The 22,971-nt window shown below is 37.6% G+C and overlaps 2 protein-coding genes across 7 annotated transcripts in view; both read right to left on the minus strand.

Annotated features, from left to right (window-relative positions):
* Positions 1–8,584, minus strand: part of LOC139968873 (calcium uniporter protein, mitochondrial-like) — a 36,472-nt gene extending 27,888 nt beyond the window's left edge. The window contains exons 1-2 of the mRNA XM_071973471.1: positions 8,362–8,584; positions 6,860–6,926 (exon numbers count right to left, since the gene is read on the minus strand). Of these exons, the coding sequence (XP_071829572.1) occupies positions 6,860–6,926; positions 8,362–8,445 (151 nt within the window). The 5' untranslated portion in view covers positions 8,446–8,584. The remainder of the gene's footprint in view (positions 1–6,859; positions 6,927–8,361) is intronic.
* A 6,379-nt stretch (positions 8,585–14,963) lies between these two features.
* The window catches only part of LOC139968872 (uncharacterized), a 57,335-nt gene continuing 49,327 nt past the window's right edge, over positions 14,964–22,971 (minus strand). For 3 of the 6 annotated variants that reach the window (XM_071973466.1, XM_071973465.1, XM_071973467.1), the window contains 3 exons: positions 17,210–17,368; positions 16,402–16,560; positions 14,966–15,753 (listed from right to left, as the gene is read on the minus strand). In XM_071973466.1, coding sequence (XP_071829567.1) covers positions 15,568–15,753; positions 16,402–16,560; positions 17,210–17,368 — 504 coding nt within the window. In that variant the 3' untranslated portion in view covers positions 14,966–15,567. Of the gene's footprint in view, positions 15,955–16,401; positions 16,561–17,209; positions 17,369–22,971 lie in introns of all 6 variants that reach the window. The other 3 variants (XM_071973470.1, XM_071973464.1, XM_071973469.1) reach the window with 3 other exon arrangements.

The raw sequence follows: 22,971 nt of genomic DNA on the forward strand, positions 1-22,971 counted from the left end.
CCTCCCTGAGAGAAATGCAAACGCTGTACTGCAGTACGACATACTATGGAGGGTGTTGTGGTCAAGTGGTTAAGGCAGTGGACTTGTGATCAAAGGATTACAGGTTCGATACAGGTGTATATATGGGGACTTGCAAGGTGACTTGTAAATATAGTTGCGTGCGCCGGTTTGTGGCTGCACCCTTTGGGGAGTCCCCCAGGGGACACGTGGATGTGGTGCACTGTGGTGCCCCAGGAGAGATAGTTTGAATTGTGCACACTTTGGTGTGTAGGTGTGACAAGTTACCAATGACCAGGGTTAAGTACAGCGCGGCGAGACTTAATTGTAAGTTGCACTATATAAGAAGTGTTAATTATTATACTATTTGTATTAAACACTGTGTGTCACTAAATGCCTGTTATTTCAACCGACCATCTTTAATACTGAATAATGCATTACAAATTTATCTACTTCCAACGTGTACACTGTACCCTGTAAATGAGTGTTCTGCATTTTCGTTTCAACCCATCAGGCAATAAGCCGAAAAACCCTGACTGAAGTAATGTCATTACTGGGTGCTCTCAAGGTCTCCCTCCATCTTAATAAGTAATAACAGAGACATTCGTATTAAAACAGATAACCGGTGCTGTGGCTGAGTGGATAAAGGCAGTGGCATTTGAAGCAATGCTCAAGGCTTAGCAATTGTGAGGTGCCCTGGCCGGGTCATAGTTAGGTGGGTTTTTCATCATCTATGGATTTCCCATCTGAAATGACTTTCTAAATTGAAAAGATTCCAAATTTGAGTTTCATGGTCGAATGTTGAATTGGAAGCCAGTGGCTGACATGAAATTGTGGTTGCTTTAAGCGTCGTTAAAATAACTGCCTGGTTTTTATTGGATAAACTTCTTTCCTGGGCGATATTAAAGACCTTCACTTTATTGTTGGACAAACCCCCCCAACATTTTAGCATGCATAAGTCTTAGCCGATCACACAATGTGAAAACTGTGTGATCTTCTGCGTAACATCTGTCACATCAGGAATTAACACACTTTAAATATCGTGCCACTTAAAAATGTATGATCTCAAGAAATTTGACAGCTATTGAATAATTAAACGACTTCCTGAGATGATTTTAATGGAGGTTTTTTTTTTTGCTCTGTGACAACAATCATTAACCTTCTGGACTCTGGAATATGCAGGAAAAATTTCTCCCAAATATTCCTTAGAAGGACTTTAAATGTATTGGAATTATTTGACCAAGTTGATAAATATTGGGAAAGACAACTGCAAAAACCATTACTTGCAACACAACAAAAACTGTTCCACCTCACTGTATCCTAATACAACAGGAATAATGCAAATATTTTCAGAACTTTGCAATATATTTAGGAAATTCAGTTGTAGTTTAACAATAAGAATGGCTGATAAATGAGTACCATTGTAAATGTGTACAAATGTGTTCACAATACAGTAAGCATGTTTTGTACATATAACATATTGCTGAGACCTAGTTAATAGACTTCCCCATGGCAACAATACCTTCCAGGCCTGACAATTTGCAACTGAATTGTTATACAGGTCGCAATGAATAAAATGATTCTCTATATTAATTGCATTGCAATTTGACGCCTCAAATGCTGCCATATTACTCTGAATTCCACAACATACAGTATGCAATTGGTAAACCAAAGTCGATGGTACTATGCTTGAAATATACAGCTCTAGCGACAGTACATGTTAACCGATCTGCAATATGGTGCATCAAAATTGCACTAATGGAGTATATTTCCATAGCAACCAAAATCTCTTTTATTCAAACAGGAAGCAGAGAGGAATATTTTAAAAGCAGTGTAATAATAATAAAAACAAATAAGAATATTGCAGAGAAGTATTGTACAATTCCTTCCTCATACAGTACAAGTTATTACCAAATATAAACCAACTTATCAGAAAATCAACAGTACCTAATGAAAGGAAAAGAAGAAAAGAAAAGAAAATCCCTGCGAATTTTCTACAGGCACCAGTGACCATGAAAATATGAAAATGATGCGATGCCGGTCGACATCTATTAATGCGGAACTGAATGAAACCGCATTCAAGGACACTCTAGAAAATCATTAACCTCGAGAGATGTTTGGAAAACACTTATTAGTGAGAAACTTGAAAACATTGATGATGTTTACAAAAGGACACACAGGTCCATAGGCGATAAAGGTTTATTCAACACAGAGTGAAATCGCAGGTTGTATTAAAATTAGGAACACCCATGGTTGTTATGGCAACAATAGTAATAATAGATATACCACAGGGAAAAAAATGCGACTGCTCTGGGCATTCTACCAGAGAAATAAATTTCTATTATCGAGATCCTTTTGACCATGAAACATCTTTCAGTCCATAGAACTAACACTCCTTATAACTCATTAAACAAATCAATCAGTTAAAAAACGAGAAAAAAAATGTAGCCTTTGTTTGGGCACAGTACTATACCAAAGACAATACTTACTTGTCTCCCCTCAATATATGCACTCCAATATGTATACAAACTGGTTACAATTTTAGCTCACTGCTGCATAGTGACATCAAATGTGTAGTCTGCTGATGTTCTTTTTAATATCGTTGTTATTCGTGGACGTGCAACAGGAAATATACGTCGCATTTCTTCTGTAGTTATTGCGAGTCACCCAGTTATTTTCAAGGCAAAAATAGTATATACTACATTACTCTTTTGTTGTGTTTCTATTGGTTAATACTGATACTGTACGCAATATACACTATACAGTAATTGTTTGGAATAATATTGGCTGAATTCACATTTTACAAACTTGTACGTTTCGATCCATTTACCATATTTTGTAGATTCCTTTCCTTTTTCCGTAAATGTGAAATTATGACCAAAATTTGCATTTTATTATTCTGCTAATTGTTTCAAAATGAAAGAAACTTTGAATAATTTTGCTTTGACATTCAATTTATATGGGGCAGGGTATTGCCCAGATCAAGGGCTTTGAAAAAAGCGCAATCAATTTACGTAAGTGTTAAGACACTTAAAATAAAACTCACAGAGAGAGTAGATATTTTATGTGTCTCAAATGTCATCAAGTTAAAGTAATGTGCTATTATGATCATTGCACAGAAGAAACCCATTAAACAAAGTACCAAATCTTGAATTCCCCGTTGGTTGAATGAAAACACCCTATGGCAGAGTGACGTAAAAGCCTTGTGTGTTAACTCAATCCAATTTACCGATTATACTAAACGCATTATTACATTGACAGCCAAATCTATATTAACATACATGTGCAGAAACTCATACACGTACAGCAAGCCAATGTACATATATATTCAAGAAATTCCCTGAATACATTTAAAACCCTCCTGAAAGATATTTACTTGCCTCGAAAAGGTCGAGCTGATATCAATTGCACGCTATAAATTGTCAGAATGAAGATGGGTTTTGACTTGACTCGCTCACAAGTTCTGAAGATTGTCAAAATTGATTTTTCACATCGAGCGTGAGTGCCTGCTCGACTGGACCAGGTTGCGTGACACCCTCAGTGGCGACGTTCACTATGAACGTGGCTACAGACGACAGTTAAGAAGGCAATAACTAATTGAGTGTTGTTTCATTCACTTGACCTAAATTTGTCTTTTGAAAAAATTGAATCAATTTAATTGCATTGCTTCAGAATTCTCGATTTAACAATCCCTGGAATACATGAGTCTACAGAAATCCTCGGGCAACTGTCGATATTGTGAGTGCTCAATAACATCTGTCATTTTGAAGTTTATCAGTTTCCACTCCAACTACCGTATGAATACTCGCACCCAAGTATTTTGAGTTTATTATATGTACTGTACATGGTCTTACAATATATATATTTTTTCTTGGGGAGGATGCTCCCAGACAACCCAACCCCTACACTTACTGTACATGGAAAGCTGTTTCAATGACCTCAGGGCCATCACCACCTAGATAAAAACTACTATCAAACTTTGTCTAGAATGTGTTCAACCTATCTCAATACACTGAGAACTGCCTCTTTAAGGACGGCTTATAATCCACAAACTACATCCTCTACTGTTGCCATGGAAACAAAAAGCTACAGGCTCCTGCAGTATAAAACTTTAAAAAGACCGCTATGAAACATCACTGGACAAGAATAATTGTAGCTAAGTACAGTATATTGATGTTGAGGTGCTGCAATTCTTCTCAATAGGGATAATAACATTTTGCAATTTATGGCTTTGAAGATAGAAAATTTAAGCACTGGGAAATTTGTATCAACATTGTGTTGGAGAACATAACCATGACGAAAAAGTCATGTCAAGTGCGTTAGAAATACAATCAACCCGTTTGATCAGACAGCAGTGCTCAGTAAAAGTTTGACAAAAACATCTAGATAAAGACTTAAAATGTTTCCACTTTCGATATCTCTTGTAACAGGTACAGAGTTATGAGCGATTTTCCTTCTTTTTTTGTTGTTGCTGTAGCAGCTGTTGTTGCAATTAACTGCCGAGGCTAATTTTATAACTTCAGTACCCCCCTCCCCCAATCCCTAGAATCAGACAAACTCTCAGAGCAATACTTAAGTTACCATAGCAACAGCTTCACAATCCTTTAATTCATACTATTGCACATCTTTGCCTCACTTGAAAGAATATGAACAAGAGAAAAAGGAAAGAAAATAATAATGGAACATCCTTGAACTCATTTCTCTGTCGTCGTTGATGAAGAGAAGAAAATATCCAAATGATTACAGAGCATCTAAACTATTAGTGCAGTACAGTGTGTCATGTTCCTGTAATTCTTTTACTAATGCAGCTGTTAGTGAATATATGCATGTGTATTCCAGGAAGAGTATTAAAAAAGCAAGCAAGTCTAACCATCATATGTTTAAAAAGGAAAGTACAAAAGGAAAGTTAATTTTAAGTTTATATGATAGAAGAACACATACAGTATACTAAGCATCCTGGTATAACTTTGCCAGTAATTCCTACATTGCAGTTTTGAGACATTGATAGTGAAATTGTCGGAGTTAATATTTATCGAAAGTGAAGCGAAACTGGTGTGATGTCATGTTATTAAACATTGACAGTGATTATTTCCCCCACATTTTGTTTTAGGGGTCCAACTTTAATTTTGAGGGGAGGGAGGAGGTCCGAGTGGGGTATGAAGGGGATTGAAGGACTATACAATGACTACACCTACATTATGAAGAAAATTAAATGAAATTTTAAAGAAAAAACACAATTTTGTAGTGTGTATCTACAGTATGACATCTCACCTGTTTGCTTCAAGGTCACTTTTGGTATCCAAACTATGTCAAATTCAAATTTTGTCCACTAAAAAACGCTTTAGAACATATGAGTAACTTGACTGTAAATTTCACAAGGATGCTCAGAATATATATTTCTTCCTCCATTGGTCAATAATAAATTTTCCTCTGGACTATCCTTTTAACCTGTCTGGTGGTTATCGTTACAATGAACAGGTCTCCTACAATATCTAAGGAAAATCGTCTTCCTTTTTGTCAGTTTTTGGAGATATTGGGATTCGGAGTCTTGTCAGGGGGACCCCTGGCTAGTGGCTACCATCATAATGTCATAGTACAAACAGGGGGACCCCTGGCTACCATCATTATGTCATAATACGAGTTAAGTACCAATTAAAATTTTTCACATTTTCTTTTGTTTCTCATGTTAACAATTTTTCAAGATTAATGTGAGGACTGTTTAAGACACTGGAAGCCAATGTCAGTATTACAATAAGGTAAATATATATAATAAGTACAGGTCTTTATTCTAGATTCCAAAGGCCATAATCTTCCACGATTCTCACAAAAACAATTAATATTGTATTAAATTAAAAATTCTGTAATCTCCCACAAATTATGGAACAAGAATTAGTTCTTGGCTGTTTTGCAATATTTGTTCATTACAAGTTGTATCGCTTCCATATAAGACCATGGTTATGAAGCTGCTTGGGGTTTGGTTTTTCAGTAAGTTCTCACATTTAGCAATTTATAAATTCTTTTAGTAATAATGATTTTTTTTACCCGACTAAAAGAAATGCTAAACGTGAAATACTAAATGACCCTCCCTAACTGGAAATTGATTTTACACAGTATTTTGCTAAGTGATACCAGATAAAACTCAATTCCTGAACGATGTTACATTAAACAACTTCTTGGTCCCAGCAACACGGGCGTCCGCATCCTTCAATAGTACGATACGGTACGGGAGTAACCTGTTGACATGTCACCTATATGCATGCAGAATGTGCGGTACCAGTGTATAAAATATATACTGTACAGACTGATTAACAGTAGAATATAAATATTCTGCTATAGACACTAGTCACACTACACACTATATAAGACATGTACATATAGTCGTATCTGGTATGTAGTAGGCTGTATCTAATAACAGTCAGATATAAATATTTGACAATTTTGATATTTTAAGTCCTGTAAATGCATTTCTTCCATTATTATTCATGCTTGTCTGAGCTCTTGTCATGTACTAATATCTATCATGATGATAAAAAAAAAAACTCTGTCGAATTACATTGCAAAATATGATATGACCTCTTTTAGACACTTTCGACCGGATTTGTTTCTTCAAGTAAGAGCAGTTCTGTAGTTTGACGATTATAGAACTTTGTACGGAATATTTAAGAAGAATACAGTAGGTATTATTGGTTGCTGACCTAACCTGTTACCAATTTTAATATTAAATCTAGATGGAGTGCAATAAAACACTCTACACACAGTGACTCCTTCTGCAACAACCTAGCAATATATTTGGAATGATGTGAATTATACAAATTTGCAAGTATATAAGTCTATAAGTTTGTTGAAAGCAGTTGCAACATACCTTGGTCTCCAGATGCGGCAGAACATAATGTCACTGACTGTTGCCATAAAGGCATCAAACACGTTTTCTGCAACGAAGAGAAGTCAAATATTGTAAAAAAAATTCATGTATGACTGATATTTATGCAGACTGACGACTCAGCATAGCCTCTTACCCATGTCATAATAGAAGGACATGTCCTAAATGCTCATACAAATTACAGTAGTTCTTTTTTCTTTTCCATACCTTCAAAATTCAAAAGTCAAATATATGTATATGATGCCTTGCAATATTGGAGAAAAAAAGAAAATTATATGGTTCACAATAAGGGTTAACAAATGTTCTGATTAATTGAGATTGCCGCAATTTCTTAACAAAATTATAACAAACCGCCGGCCAATTAATGTTCTGAGTTACAGTAAGTTTTTTTTCTACTTATTTTTTCTATTTATAATTTGTTTTTTTGACTTTCATGTTTACTGTACACATGTTGTACAAATCACCACAAGTGACCATTTTGGCAGCGCCAGATACTTGCTTTCAGCACACAGACTATATTAACTTGGGGAAAAGCTATGTACAGGTACTACAGTATGAAGCTCTCTTGAAAGGGGAAAGGAAAAATGCAGTGTCCTACTTATTCACATTACACAAGAAATTACTCATGCAAAGTTCATGGTCATAAGTTCTCCACAACAACTTGAAGAAGCCCTACTGTAGATGAGCTTCTTGACCCAACAGCATTTATTCGTTTTGCAATTAAGCTTCAGGTCAAAACTTGATACTGCAAGCAAAATTACTTCTCTCCCACTCACACCCCTCCCCTTCTCCCACTTTTCTACTCTTCCTTATTTATTTATTTCTTGTTGTGTTTTTTTTTGGGGGGGGGGGAGTAAGAGCTGGAGATACAAGAACTTCATCGGTCTAAAACTGTCAAGGAAAGGGGAACAGGCTGCCTGATATATCTGGTACAGTAGGCTAATTCCTAATGCTACACTAGACATGCGATAAATCATGATAAAATTGATCCTAATACCTAAAGGTTAACAACAGACAGTGATGGATTTTGTCTTGACCATACCAATTGTTTCATGTAAATTACACAAAGGAAGTCAGTGCAGCTGTTACTAGGTTAGGACCTATCTATGAACCCACATAGAAATGGTACAGTACAGCTCAATGAACTCCTGCAGTCTTGGAGTTGGAAAGTAGCCTTAGGCCAAGCCCTAACTCTTTGAAAACTGTGCTATCACCTAACGTTAGAGTGATAACAGGATCAAATAGGCAAAGTTCACTTACGACTCGAGCTACATGGGGAACGCAGTGGAAGTCTAATGTTACTTGTTAGATTGAAGGGGTAGGTCTGAGTTGCACAGGTACCGTACTAAGTAGGTATTACTATTAGGCCTATTATTTTAACGTCACATACATAGTCTACAGTGGTGTACAGTATCCAATAAGTATATAACGTTACATTATCAGTAGCAGTCGATGTTAGGCCTAACTGAAGAAAACATTTCTACCTGAACATGGGATTTAGACAACGGGTTGAAATCGGCGAGCTCTCGACAGAGGAAACCTCTGCCTAACATTCTTCTGAACGCCATTAGGGTTTCTAATGAACGCAACTTTTTAGAGCCTGGACAGAGATGTCGAACACTGAAAAAATAGGGAACTTAGCCAACTCGTTCTTCCTTTATCGATCACAGTTGGTCATACTTTACGTATTGTTCCGGTATTTAACTAGCGCCGGTGACGCAGGCAAGTAAATTCTTCAGCTTTAAAGGAAAACTCCACTGCATTAGACATTCTTCTGGACAAGGATAAATAAAAGTGTCTTGAGACAACTAAGTAACATACGTCTTACAATCATTCTTAAATCCTTAGTCCTATTGAGGGATTGTTGAAATCGATCAGCACTGAACACTGACAATAACACAAACCTCACACTTATATATGCAAATCAACTGTTCTGGGCCTAGTACACTTGTTTGTCCGGGTATATATGTGTGTTTGTAGGTATATTGTCAATTTTATTACCAGAGAAGAAAAAAAAAAAAGAAAGAAAGAAATTAGTGAAAAGAACAATGGTCGACATGTTCACCAAACCAAAATCAGTCCGGAATGATGAATGCATTTTTACACCCACGACCCAGGAGCTTCCTGTGAGGACTGAGCCATGACCTCTTTTCCAATGCCCCCTCCCAACCATCAGAGTTGATGATCAAAATGCATAAAAGCTTTAATGTGAGCTACTACATTTGATGCCATTTTTAACAGAAGTTGTTTTAGTTATGAAGATAGTCGTAATTAATACAATCAAGAAATAAAAATACCATATAACAAAATTACCTGATTTTAATGTCCGTGAAATATGCATATGAAAGGAATCAAACGACCCTGAAAAGATTTATTAGGCCCACTCATTAGGTCGCTCCCCAAAGTTTTGCGTAAAGAACAGAATGATGACTCAACCTGTTATATAGCTTATAAGAAGAAAAACATAAACTAGGGTATTGTAACATTCAATAAACATCATTAATGTACTTAAAGACAAAGTTCACTAACAATATTTTAGATCTCATGTGTGGGTTTCTTCTCCTAGACAGCACTGATTTACAGCTCTCTTCCAGTTGGGTTATCTTCAAAATTATGTTGATATTAAGAAACAAAGCCCCTGAATAAGTGAAGGCAGATATCGAATACTATACGAAGGAGCCATTTATCAAATTCACAGATGTAAGTTTGACCAATTTAACGATTGTTTTTGCGAATGGGATAGAATAGCTATAAAAGAAACCTGAATAGAATCCTCTCCTCTTACCCAGCAGGCATTTCAATCCATGGCTACCTGCCAAACGTATACCGGACCACTGTAGATCTTGGTCAACATTCATTTTCTTATCGGTATCCAACCCCTTTAATTCGCTGCAGCCGGATACATCCATAAACAGGGGCGCTGTTATTAATAAACAAACACCCAAGTCTCGTTCACTGCAATGCTCGCTGCATCGGTGTAGTAGTTTGGCATATCCCCTCAAGTATTCTATCCCCGGTATGATACATTTTAAAGTCCTTGTTGGACCTGTCAACCGGACAGTTTTTGGTGATAAACAAAACTATCCGATGAAGCCATGTGGATACGTTTTACGAGTCCATGCTGTATTTCAGAATATAACCAATGAGCATGACAGACAGACTAACTTACTGAAATCTCAGATTTGGCTTTATATCTGGTTTAATCTGGCCATATGAAGCCTTTATATGGCCATAAAACCAGATATACCTTGATATAAAGACCATATAGATATGTAGATTAAGCTTTATCAGGCCATATAAAGCCAGATATAACTGTATATACAATTATTCCCGATATACAGATACAGTTTTATCTGGCCATATAAAGCCAGATATAACTGGATAATATGCAGTCAATCAGGATATGCAGATTAACTGGCCATTTATAAAAAGCCATATAAAGGTCATAAACAGGAGTGTTAGCTCAGTGGTTAACGCCCGGGCGCCTTCCAATCATAAGGTCCCGTGTTCGAGTCATTCCAAGATTAATGTATGTCGTTCAGTAACAGAGTTGTTGACAATTGACAATTCATAATCATGGACGTTAAATCAAAACAAATATGAATCTAAGAAACTGACTTCGGTCAGCTTGCGGCTTTGATAAGCCAATGAGGCTTCTTCACGAGTTCCTGTTTGCAGGAGGATCTAAAATACATTCAAAGCCAGATATAAATTGATATAGAGTTATTCCAGATATACATATTAATGATCATAATAATCAGCAGTTACTTTTACGATGCTTAAGCGACTACAAATGTGGGAGAAACCCGCAAGGGCAAGGGATTAACTTTTATATGGCCATATAAAAAAAGCCTGATAAAACTTTACAACGTTATAATGACATTTATTCAAATATTTTCCTGATAATTAAAAAAAAAATGTGTTTGCTGGTGAGCCCCTAAAACGGTTGCAAGTCAATTGGTATTATCGTTCCAGCATTTTGCGAATATAGCCGTACAACGCGTGTCCATAATTGGATACTTTTCAAACTAGAGTGAATAGAATGAGTTGGGTATAGTTATTTGGGCCTCCTTGAAGATGACTTATAAACGGTTTTTTTTTTACTGAAAGTTTATTTGTTTTACATTTCCATTTGCAAAACGATTTTTATTCCTATAGTTGCCAGATTGTGTCAACTTCGACACAAAATATAAAAGAGTCGAGGGGGGGGGGGGCGGGGGGGAGTGGATGGGGGTGTTTTTACTCCGTACTAATTTGTAGAGAAGGGGAGAAACATTTCCAAAGAAATGACATCTTCTTTCTGTCTTCTGATATGTAGTATTTTATTCTTAAGAATCAGGAAGAGATTATATCACTTCCGGATTCGCGTACCCCCTCCCCGACCCTCCTGGACCCATCAATTCTTTCTCACCCTGGCGACCCCTTGCACTCCAAGTCAATAACAGCGTCCTCCTACAATCAGAAATAACTTCCAACACCTTTGGCTTTAGATAAAACATAAGACATACCATTTTTAACAATTCACCGGGTTGATAAGGTTATCACAGTTTTTGTTTTTGCTTTCGAACTCAATCTTGGACTTGAACACGAGGACCAGTAAACTTTGATTTATAAATATATTTTTAATTAGAGTTAGAATGGTTGGAATCATGCTGGACGAGACTCAGACAAGCCTAGTTCTTGATTTCAACTGAACCTGACCACCCTGGTGGATGAACCATTTCAAAATAAAGCAAAATTGGAGAATAGCGCCACCGTTACGTCACATATTTGCCCTCAACTGCAGAAGGTTGTCGTTGTTCTACATATTGTTCTACACATTGTTCTACATATGCATTGCTGTTATGCAGACTTAAACTGTGACAAACAAATGCTGATTTTTTTTTTATATTTTTGTCCTACAAATTCATGTAGGCCTAATATTTAGTTATAATTGTGTACCCCGTATTGTCAGAGATCTATGTTTAGATAAGTCTATAGTTGACTTAAGCTAATGAATCCAAAGGTTATTGAAGTCAAACAGTAGCTGATTTTGAGACACCCCATCTGTATGATGAATACCGGCCGGCTTACATCAATCCTTCTTTTTTCGATGAGGGTCCAGAAAATTACGTGGCAGGCGTACGTGTAATTGTCACGTAGCCATTCCTGTTCCCGTGACTGCCTTTAAACGTCCCCATCCGAAGGACGAGAGTGTACAAAGCACCTGACGACTTGAAGAAGTTGACGGCGTCCCATTCACCATCACATCAGAGCAGCCACGGGGGGGGGGGGGGACATGTCCCCCCAATATTTTAGGTGGGGGATATAGTATCTAATATCCCCCAATATTTGATGAGATATTTGATGAGTTTTTTTAAGCATTTGTTTTGTAATTTTTTATGATATCGCTAGTAATTTCAAAATAGCAAATGCTTAGATGCAACTTACAAGGCCTGGGAAGTGCCATTTCCATTTCCAAAATTTTCTTTTGCGCTTCGCGCCAACTTATGGTGGTGCTACAATTAGAAAGTTTGGGTACTAGCTTTGCCCCTCCCTTGGCAAATTCCTCGCAAGGCGCCTGTTTAACCGTGTCACAATTTGTTACTATGTATGACCGAAAGTAGGTTTTACTTTTTTTCTCTCGAAATGAATAGCTAGACGGACTGCATCCGTAATGAAATTTGGTTTGCATCTTGTGTATGAGTGTAAGTACGTACAATCATATATATGATTCACATCGATATGGGTTCACTTGGTTTCCATTTGGCCTGTTTCCTACAAGATTCTAACCGCAGGTGCGTAGCCAAGGGAGGGGGGGGGGATGAAGGGTGGAGACCGCCCTCCCCCTCGAGCATATTTTTTTTATATATTTTCTAAGATATCGAAGTTTCATAGTAGCCGTTATAAGAGGTTTTAATATTTGTACACCAATAATTTAACTGTGTCTGAATTTTCGAAAATTCCTTGATCAACATTTTTCATCATACTTCCCTCTACTCGTGCAATTTGACCGGTCTATTAGGGGTTGAGGTTTTTTTTTTCTATATTGGTTGTCCATAGATGAAATTTTGTGCAACATTATGGGTATGTTTTGAAGTGAATTTATTATTCAAATTCTGAACAAATAATGGGCTTAAAACCTTGAAAAGTGGGGCTGGCGGGTATTGTGAGGCGTTACCTACAAAAGCAATGATCCACAGGAGATGCAATGAGGTCGAACATGATGTGTGACTGGTGACAATCTTGAAAAAAAGGTTATGAATGATAAAAAAAAAACCTATTAGGAAAAACTTGGTTCTCAGGCAAAAGTGTACATCTGGTTGGTCATCAAGCCCGAAAGTGCCATATCCGGTGATTTGGGGGGGCTATCAAAACCAGAAATTTTCTTGTACGCTGCGCGCCAACCAATGGTGGCGCTCCGCTTTGATAGTAATTCGCCTGCATCCAAGCAGATGTCCCCCCAATATTTGAAACAGATCGCCGCCCCTGCCATTGTTAGTTGTAATCATGATAGTGGAGGTGCGGTGTGCGGCAACTGGGCTGTTCCTTCTAACGGTGTTACTTTGTATATAGATGTGTTACCAAAACTTTATTTGTATATAGAAAGTTCGACTTTTCAGTTTGAGATGTTACTATTTAAAAAAAAAATATTGCCGAAGCGATATTTCTACATTAATGTGAGTGGCATTGGGGCAGTGGGGGGGGGGCGAGCAAAATATGTCTTCCCTCACACTTTCCAAAGTTGAACTGGGATGCTGTCCTGCAATGTGTTGCTATGTGTATGCCTATAGAGCTCCGGACAGGCATACTGTATATGAACAGATGTTGTATTTTATAGTTAGCTGAGTTGTGGGTCCGAGACAAGTTCTCTCTGCTCTTGACAATGCATTCTTTATTTAAAATAACCTATACTCAGAACTTCCATCGTATACTATTATTGTGACACATCCAATTATTGTACTGTAGGTACAGTCGAAAAGAAAGCCAGGGCATATTTTCCTAGAAATGTATGTATGTTGGGCATATATGTGGAACACTTGAATTACCCTAGTAGTCGAATTTGGGTCAAAGATCCCGGACTAAGAAAGCCATGCTCCGGTTCCTACTGCAGTATTTGCCGAAGCTTTGAGCTCATTCAGGTAGGAATATACAGCAGACGCGCTGAATATAGTTGTCTGCATTAGTTCCGCTCTCCTAATTATATAGTCTTTGTATGCTAATAAACGTTCTAGTTTCTTATCGCAATGAAATTTAATGAGGATCTTTAGATATTGTGATTTGTAGACTCGAGTCAGTGCAAATTAAGTTACAACTTTTAGTAATTAAATATTCAATCAAGCGGGTATATAGATGATGTAAAACGTTTGTTTTCTACCTGTAACACACATATTAACTTGCCTCCAGAGCCTAACTTTGATAGGTTGGCAATGAAACTTGATCGTTTTTACTTGGTAAAGTTGTACGCCGAAGACATATCATCTCTGCCAAAGATACGAAGGAGGAAATTCATTTGAAATTATTTCACTAATGTAATAAGTGACATACAACAATTTCAAACACTGTTAAAGTTCAATCATGGGACAAATAGTAAGTTTCTGTACTATTATGATATGTCATAGAGACATATATTGTATCCTTATCTATTTAAAGACAATAAATTATTCCTAATAATATTTATAATGACGTTGGTTGCACATAAAAAAGTTGTTACACTACTTCATTATATTATAACTTTATTTCGTGTCATGAGATGTAATATTTGAGAGTGTTTTTACTGTTTCAGCTGTATTTTCAGTTGAGAACAAGCTATTAAACTGAAAAATAAGCCAATGGAATTCTGTCTTCATTAAGTTTGCTAATGTTTGGTAAACTTTTTATTTCTTGGACTTTGACATCGCTGATATATCTGTTTACTAATGAAAGAAGTCGGTATACACTGTGCACCCTGGTGAAATTTGCATGTTATTCCTTCATTGCGTCTCCGTGAAATGATAGACCGATATATTGGCCCAGTTTGTTCCAAAAGTGAACTTGAAGCACATATGTCACAGTTACTCACTGACAGCATTCCCCCTCCCCTCCCCGCCCGTCTTCATTTTGGCACTTAATTGTTTTTTGTTTTTGCCTTAGGGATGTGACTTTTTCACCATGCGACAATGGATGTATTGAATATTCGTATAGTGATGCATCCCAATTTTGATGACGGTAGTTGGATGTGTAGTTATGTTTGACTGCAGTTCAAATGCTGTTTTTATCGAACTCGATGAATGAGAATTAAATGTAAATTTCACCAGAATACTTTTATTTAATCCAAAACGTGGACTGTATTTTAATTGTTAGAGCTGTACCGTTGCGTCTAAGTGTAACTTTGTGTAACTCCCGCTGTGAAGATCTCTCAAACTTAAGGTTTACATATAGTTTGAGATTCACTGGATGTAAATGTGGATAACGAACATTTGGCTGCTCCTTGTTTACATAATTATGACCATTTAATACAATAAAGAAGTCATTTTAAAAGTCGAAAAACTTGACGCACAATTATTCCTATTCCCAAGAAACAAGACAAGCCTTGTATACAAAGCTCATTGGCAAACTGGCTCTTATTGCAGTTTTCCGGAAAAAATCATAACAGCCAAAGATTCCCACCACCAAAATAGTTATCATTTGGATCCCAATGTATTTTTCTCAATGTATTTTTTAATCCTGAGTTAGGACAAAAGTAACGCTTTACTGACGACGGTAATCGGTACAACCGTCACAGTCACAGTGGTCCGCAGTATTACCGCACCATTTCCAGCGTGAGCAGCAAGGGTTATGCCCGTCCGGATTACACTCTGCATCATCACCGTAAGCAGCTGGGAATCCAGCACCACATCGGTTGTCTTGTCTGTAGACTAACATATAGTTGAAGAGCGAAAATGGTAACATGTATAATCCACGCAATCAGCTTGAATCCTGCTTTGATTATCTGCATATTCATAAAGCGTCGAAACTTGCGGCTTAATTCTTGCGTGGCGCATCCCACGAACGCATTCTGAATCACATACCCAGAAATACACCTTTTCAACAATTTGTCATCAATTCCCAGCTATAAACTGAAAGGCAAATCAAATTTTCGTCTAAATTTGGCAGTGCGTAAGGCTCTCAGCTGGCTTTAACCAATATAAGTTGCACAGGGATTACAACAGAATATATTAGTAACTTAAACAGAGTAATCCCGGCCTGTTTCATTGAACACATTCTAAAAGGGTACGTTGATAACGACAGGTAAAAGTACCTATCAAGCTTAAAACCCTATCATTGATAAACATTCACAAAATAATATTTTTTAGTATAAAGCATAAAATTTTCAAGCAGTACCAGATGTCTTTACAACATGATTCATGAAGATATGATAATCTGAACAGCTTGTATACAATAGTCCTAAAGTGTGGGATATCTCTTTTACTTGTTGGTCTGTTCTTTATGGTCAAGGGCACAAAAAAATACGAAAACAATGCCTTTTTAGTCCTGAGTTAGGACAAAAGTAACGCTTTACTCACGACGGTAATCGGTACAACCGTCACAGTCACAGTGGTCCGCGGAATTACCGCACCAATGCCAGGGTGAGCAGCAAGGGTTATGCCCGTCCGGATTACACTCTGCATCTTCACCGTAAACAGCTGGGAATCCAGCACCACATCGGCTGTCTTGTCTGTAGGCTAACATATAGTTGAAGAGCGAAAATGGTAACAGTATAATCCACGCAATCAGCTTGAATCCTGCTTTGATTATCTGCATTTTCATAAAGCGTCGAAACTTGCGGCTTAATTCTTGCGTGGCGCATCCCACAAACGCATTCTGAATCACATACCCAGAAATTCACCTTTTCAACAATTTGTCATCAATTCCCAGCTATAAACTGAAAGGCAAATCAAATTTTCGTCTAAATTTGGCAGTGCGTAATGCTTTCAGCTGGCTTTAAAAAAGTATAAGTTGCACAGGGATTACAACAGAATATATAAGTAACTTAAACAGAGTAATCCCGGCCTGTTTCCTTGAACACATTCTACAAGGTTACGTTGATAACGACAGGTAAAAGTACCTATCAAGCTGAAAACACTATCATTGATAAACATTCACAAAATAACATTTTTTAGTATAAATCAAAAAACTTTCAAGCAGTACCTGATGTCTTTACAACATGAATCATGAAGATATGTTCATCTGAACAGCTTTGTATACAAGAACCCTAAAGTGTGGGATATCTCTTTTACTTGTTGGTCTGTTCTACATGGTCAAAGGCACAAAAACATACGAAAACAATGCCTTTTTAATCCTGAGTTAGGACAAAAGTAACGCTTTACTCACGACGGTAATCGGTACAACCGCCACAGTCACAGTGGTACGCGGTATTACCGCACCATTTCGAGGGTGAACAGCAAGGGGTATGCCCGTCCGGATCACACTCTGCATCTTGACCGTTGGCAGCTGGGAATCCAGCACCACATCGGTAGTCTTGTCTGTAGGCTAACATATAGTTGAAGAGCGAAAATGGTAACAGTATAATCCACGCAATCAGCTTGAATCCTGCTTTGATTATCTGCATATTCATAAAGCGTCGAAACTTGCGGCTTAATTCTTGCGTGGCGCATCCCACGAACGCATTCTGAATCACATACCTAGAAATACACCTTTACAACAATTTGTCATCAATTCCCAGCTATAAACTGAAAAGCAAATCAAATTTTCGTCTAAATTTGGCAGTGCGTAAGGCTCTCAGCTGGCTTTAACCAATATAAGTTTCATGAGGATTACAACAGTATATATTAGTAACTTAAACAGAGTAATTCCGGCCTGTTTCCTTGAACACATTCTACAAGGTTACGTTGATAACGACAGGTAAAAGTACCTATCAAGCTTAAAACACTATAATTGATAAACATTCAAAAAATATTTTTTTTAGTATAAATCATAGCACTTTCAAGCAGTACCAGATGTTTTTACAACATGAATCATGGAGATATGATAATCTGAACAGCTTTGTATACAAGAACCCTAAAGTGTGGGATATCTCTTTTACTTGTTGGTCTGTTCTATATGGTCAAGGGCACAAAAACATACGAAAACAATGCCTTTTTAATCCTGAGTTACGACAAAAGTAACGCTTTACTCACGACGGTAATCGGTACAACCGTCACAGTCTCAGTGGTCCGCGGTTATACCGCACCAATTCCAGCGTGAGCAGCAAGGGTAAGGCCCGTCCGGATTGCGATTTTTCCCCCCAGCGCGGCGAAGGTCACTATTTGCATATACCTCGCTTCTCATTGGCTGGGGCTTGCACTTTTGATACTGAATTGGGAAGTTCTTGCTTACGCTATGTACACGTGTGTATGTACATGTACATACACGTGCGCGCAGTGCATCGTGAATCGCATACACGTACTGTATGAACTGGCGACTTTGTTAAACCAGAATGCGAAATGCATTGAGGTTTCGATGACTTCAGTGCTCTAGACTTCTGGATGTTAGTATAACCAGAACTAGCTGTTACAATAGAAATGGCCCGAACCACCATTTTGATACAATAACACTATGGCATGATAAACACAGGTCAGTCTACTGTACGTGGCTATACACCAAAAACAATGGGGTCTTGTACCCAATATTATGAATCCACACCAAGTATTAGAGGTATCCTCGATTTCCATCGTTAGATATCATGTAAAAGGTTTTTCATAGTTTGACCTCTGGTGACCTCAAAGGATATTTGACCTCCCAAGCAACAGGATTCTTGTACTCAATATGGCAAATCCATATGCCATGTATGAAAAGTATCCATGATTTCTACCATTAGAAATAATTTTTTCAAGGTTTTCAGGCCTCGACAAATATTTTTAAAAGTACTCGCTATTTGGCGACCGTCACTAACATTCTACTTGCCAAATTTCAATTTCAGTAAAGATCTATATACAACATCAATACTTCATGTGAACAAAGATTAGACACTTAGGCAGATGCATGCATGCTACGTAATTGAACATTGGAAAATTATGTTTCTGTGCAATATGAAATTTAACCATTTTCCACCAAAAGTATGAACAAAGTAAAACATGACGCAGAATCATAAATAAGCGGCTAGGCCCACTACAGTGTCTCAAACAATTAAAAATATGCCTACAACATCTGTAAAATACCTACGAATATAGCGTTACCTCTGTTACATTAGGGCTCTTCTATTTTACTATAGGTATATACTATATACAGTAACTAGGTGTGCCCGAGTCCTACGCCTATATGCAGTACCTCACTGCTACTTTGAACTGCTGCTTGATTAGAGCGACTGCGTACATTTTCCCAATTATTTTATCTTGTCTTTTAGCTGCAGATTGATGCGCGAAAAATTATCGCTATTACTCTATTACACTGCCTAAATCAAAACGATCTTTTACGCAATGAAAATCTGAGGTTGTAAGAGCATCTATCTTCCAAAAGTCCTAGCAGCAACAACAGCATTCTTGTCTCAAAACTCCTTAAATTGTTTTATACTTTGCAAATTATGACTGATAGCCAGTAGGAAAATTGCCTTAAGAAATAATTAAGGAGATGTTTTGCCATCTTAAGTGTATTGGTATTCTGACTGGTATTCTTCACGTTGTTGTGTTAACGAACCCTATTCTTGCCAACCGTTGCTGGCCTAGACAACATTAAATTGCTCACAGGCCCAGCCAGGTTTGTTCAAGTTGTCCCATAAATATAAACGTGAAGAAAGTCGAACGTTACTTTTAAGGCCTAGCTATGCTGAAACTGGTGGAAGAGACTACTCAAATTGAGATCAACAGCCGATCCAGACAATAGCTCGTGAACTCACTGCCAAACTAAGACCGTTTTACACAATTATTTCGCACTGGTCATAGTAAAAAAATCTAACTAGACGAACTGTAAAGTTTCATAAACGCTGCCTGGTCACATCGAAACTATATCCAACCTGAAATAAATACGACGGAAAATCTCCAATAGAACCGCTGTACTACAAAGAGTACGTACACTTTTTGCACGCCAAGTAAGGCTTCCGAGCGACACGTTGAAGCCAGTGCAATATTGTTCAAGTTTTTAGTTTTAGATTCTACGGATGCCCATCAGCTCATTTCCAATTGCCAATAGCCTCTTATTCGTATGAGGCGTAACGCACATGTTATCTGATAGGCTGGTCGGTGGGAGATACTGTAGCTTATAAAAGAAGGTTTCCACAATTTGGCGTCTGTTGACTCCAAATGACTTTGACCTCAAGAAATTCTTGTACTGACCGTGTACCAACTACATACTAAATATGAGAATCGTCCAACCTTCCCTTCTTGAGTTATCGTGTTGAAGTTTTCTCAATTTGACCTCTAGTTACCCCATACAAATGGACTTGGACCTCCATCAAAAACACTGGGATGTTGAACTCAACGTGGTACCCCTTCACACGAAATACGAGATTGATCCAAGCTTTCCTTCTTGAGATATCGTGTTTACAAGGTTTACACAATTTGACCCCTTGTGACCCCACATGACCTTTGACCTCCACCAAAAAGCTATAGGCTTTTGCTTCCAAATGTGGTCCATCTACTCAAGAAATATGAGATTGGTCCAAGCTTACCTCCTTGAGATATCATGTTCACAAGGTTTTCACTATTCGGCCCCTGGTGACTTCAAATGACCTTTGACCTCCCCACAAAACTTTGAGTTGAAACTTTACAGTTAGCTTAGTTTACGTCATTCGTATAGTATCCTAGTATTAGAAAATCTCGAGAATCAACGCAAATTGCTGCTTTAATTTGGTGGTATATTTAGTGTAAATTGCTAGGCAGAATCTATGCCGAATTTGTACGTTGTTTTAGGGACTTAGGTTATTTTTGGCTTCTGCAGAGGATCGAGTTATGCACTCGGCAGCTGCGCTGCGTAACTGCTTGTGCCTGCGCAAGGTCGTCGCAGCGTAGGGTTCGCGGGCTGACGAATCTCATCGTTAGCTGCGCTGCGTTGTCCTAACGCTGCGTCGCCCTTGACGCAGTATAGTCAGTATTGCGAAGTTCGCCATACTGCGAAGTTCGGGCACCCTAAGAAATACACGATTTTCACCATGAAAACCTACAGGAAGAGCCAAATTTCACCAAAAAGTACGAAGCTACAGTTATTTTCTCTCCAAAATGACCCGTGTGCAAGAAATTACTTACATATTTGTCAATAAAATGACGAAGATCTATGAAGTCTGTTATAATTACTGAAAGAGCAACAGCGCCACCAATTTTTACCAGCGCCAAACTGTGGGTTGCGTGTCCGAGCTTCGCAATACTCTAGCAAGAAATACCAGTTCCACAATCACGAAGAATCTTCTTGGAAAACAACGTGAAAACAGTTTGCAGGAAAGAAAGTTTGGCCGTGTATCGTACTATAACAAAATTCTCCCACCATATGAAGTATATTTTCAAATGATTTATACCAGAAGATTTAGTTTTGGGGTGTTTTAAGTCTTAAGTGGCCGAACTTCGAAGTCACCATCCTACCTATATTTAGGCTGCGTTGTGCCTGCGCTGCGTCGTCCTCGACGCAGCGCCTATAGTTAGCTGCGCTGTTAGGCAGCTTACATATTAGGGCTAGTCAATGTACGCCACCATGTATTGTGGTTAGGTTTTATTGTATTACTTTCTGTATATATTATTTGTTTATTATGCTTTACGAAAGATGTACGACAGGTACATTGTTTATATAATTATACTTTTTAAACTCTTAATGCACTCTTAGTGTACTTCTTTCAACGGTGTCCTCGAGTCTCTCTCTACAACCCCCTTCCTCACTTGCCAACTGGGTACTTCACCATACTACCGAAGCGGATAGCGTTACAATACGAAAGATATAGGCCTAGTATTTAGTCATGTTAGTAGCACCACTGCCACTGTGGATTTTAGTTATTGAACACAGAAATTGTCTTACGTTTATATTATATGGTGATATATTGTATCATCTTCAAACTGTTTCGGTTTGATTTAACTTCTTTAAATTTACAGCAACCATAGACGTAGGAGCTTAATTTGATTTGGGGGGCTGTAACGACTTGCCCGAAAAATAAAACCAAATTTTTTTCGCGCGCGTTCAACATGTAAATGTGCATATCATATAAGCATTCATCGGTTATAACAACACATGCCAATAACATACAATCATTTTCCGTGTTATTACCCTTCCATATTAGTTATCATTATTTGGGAAGTCGTTACAATAATAATGATATTAATAATATAAGTTTAACCATTGAAAAACACATGGCAATTATTCTTCTTTCAGTAGGTGCCCGACAAATTCTCAGCATATTGCTCGAATTTTCACAAACATTTTTGGTTGGGGGGGGGGGGGGGGCTGCAGCAGATAATCATCTCTGAACGCTTCTGTAACAATGAGGCACAAATTATTACCAGTAAGAATTGAAACAAGCACAAATAACAATAAGCGAGCTACACGACAGTTAGTAGCATAAAGTTTCTGAGAAGTTTGAAAAGTGGTAGGGACGGGAGGGGGAGGGATGTAAATCAAACAAACCAGGATCAACATATGCGTAAGTTGAACATGTGTTACTTTCTAAATCCAAACTTTAAGCAGATTGTCTCACATCATAACGGCCTCGTGCGATCATGTAGTGAATCAATTGGCAAAATGTTATTTTTTGACTTCAATCTGCAATTGTGTTTGGAAAAGAGAAAGAATTTGATAAACTTACAAATAGAATCAAGAACATTTAGTTGTTGTAAAGAATACAAGTGTTTAATGAAGACACTTAACATCTCTTTTTACTTGTTTTTGCATTTTGGTTGGCTTCTTTTGCAAGCGCCGTATAGTACAACTATATATAGAAAATTAGTTTAAAACTTACTTTGACCATTCACCAGAGAGAGTGTTGTGGCAAGGATCACGACAACCTGCAATGGAAAGAACAAATCATCTATTTACATTTTAAATAATCGGATGCACACAGACACACACGCATCCAAACAATGGTTTACAATAAACTCTTTATTAGATAAACTTCTACTATCTGACTATTTCAATGCAAGCACATTTTATCAATTCCGGATGCAATGAATCAACTTTTTACATGA

The sequence above is a fragment of the Apostichopus japonicus genome, chromosome 6 (genome assembly GCF_037975245.1).
Source record: "Apostichopus japonicus isolate 1M-3 chromosome 6, ASM3797524v1, whole genome shotgun sequence".
NCBI classification, from domain to species: domain Eukaryota; kingdom Metazoa; phylum Echinodermata; class Holothuroidea; order Aspidochirotida; family Stichopodidae; genus Apostichopus; species Apostichopus japonicus.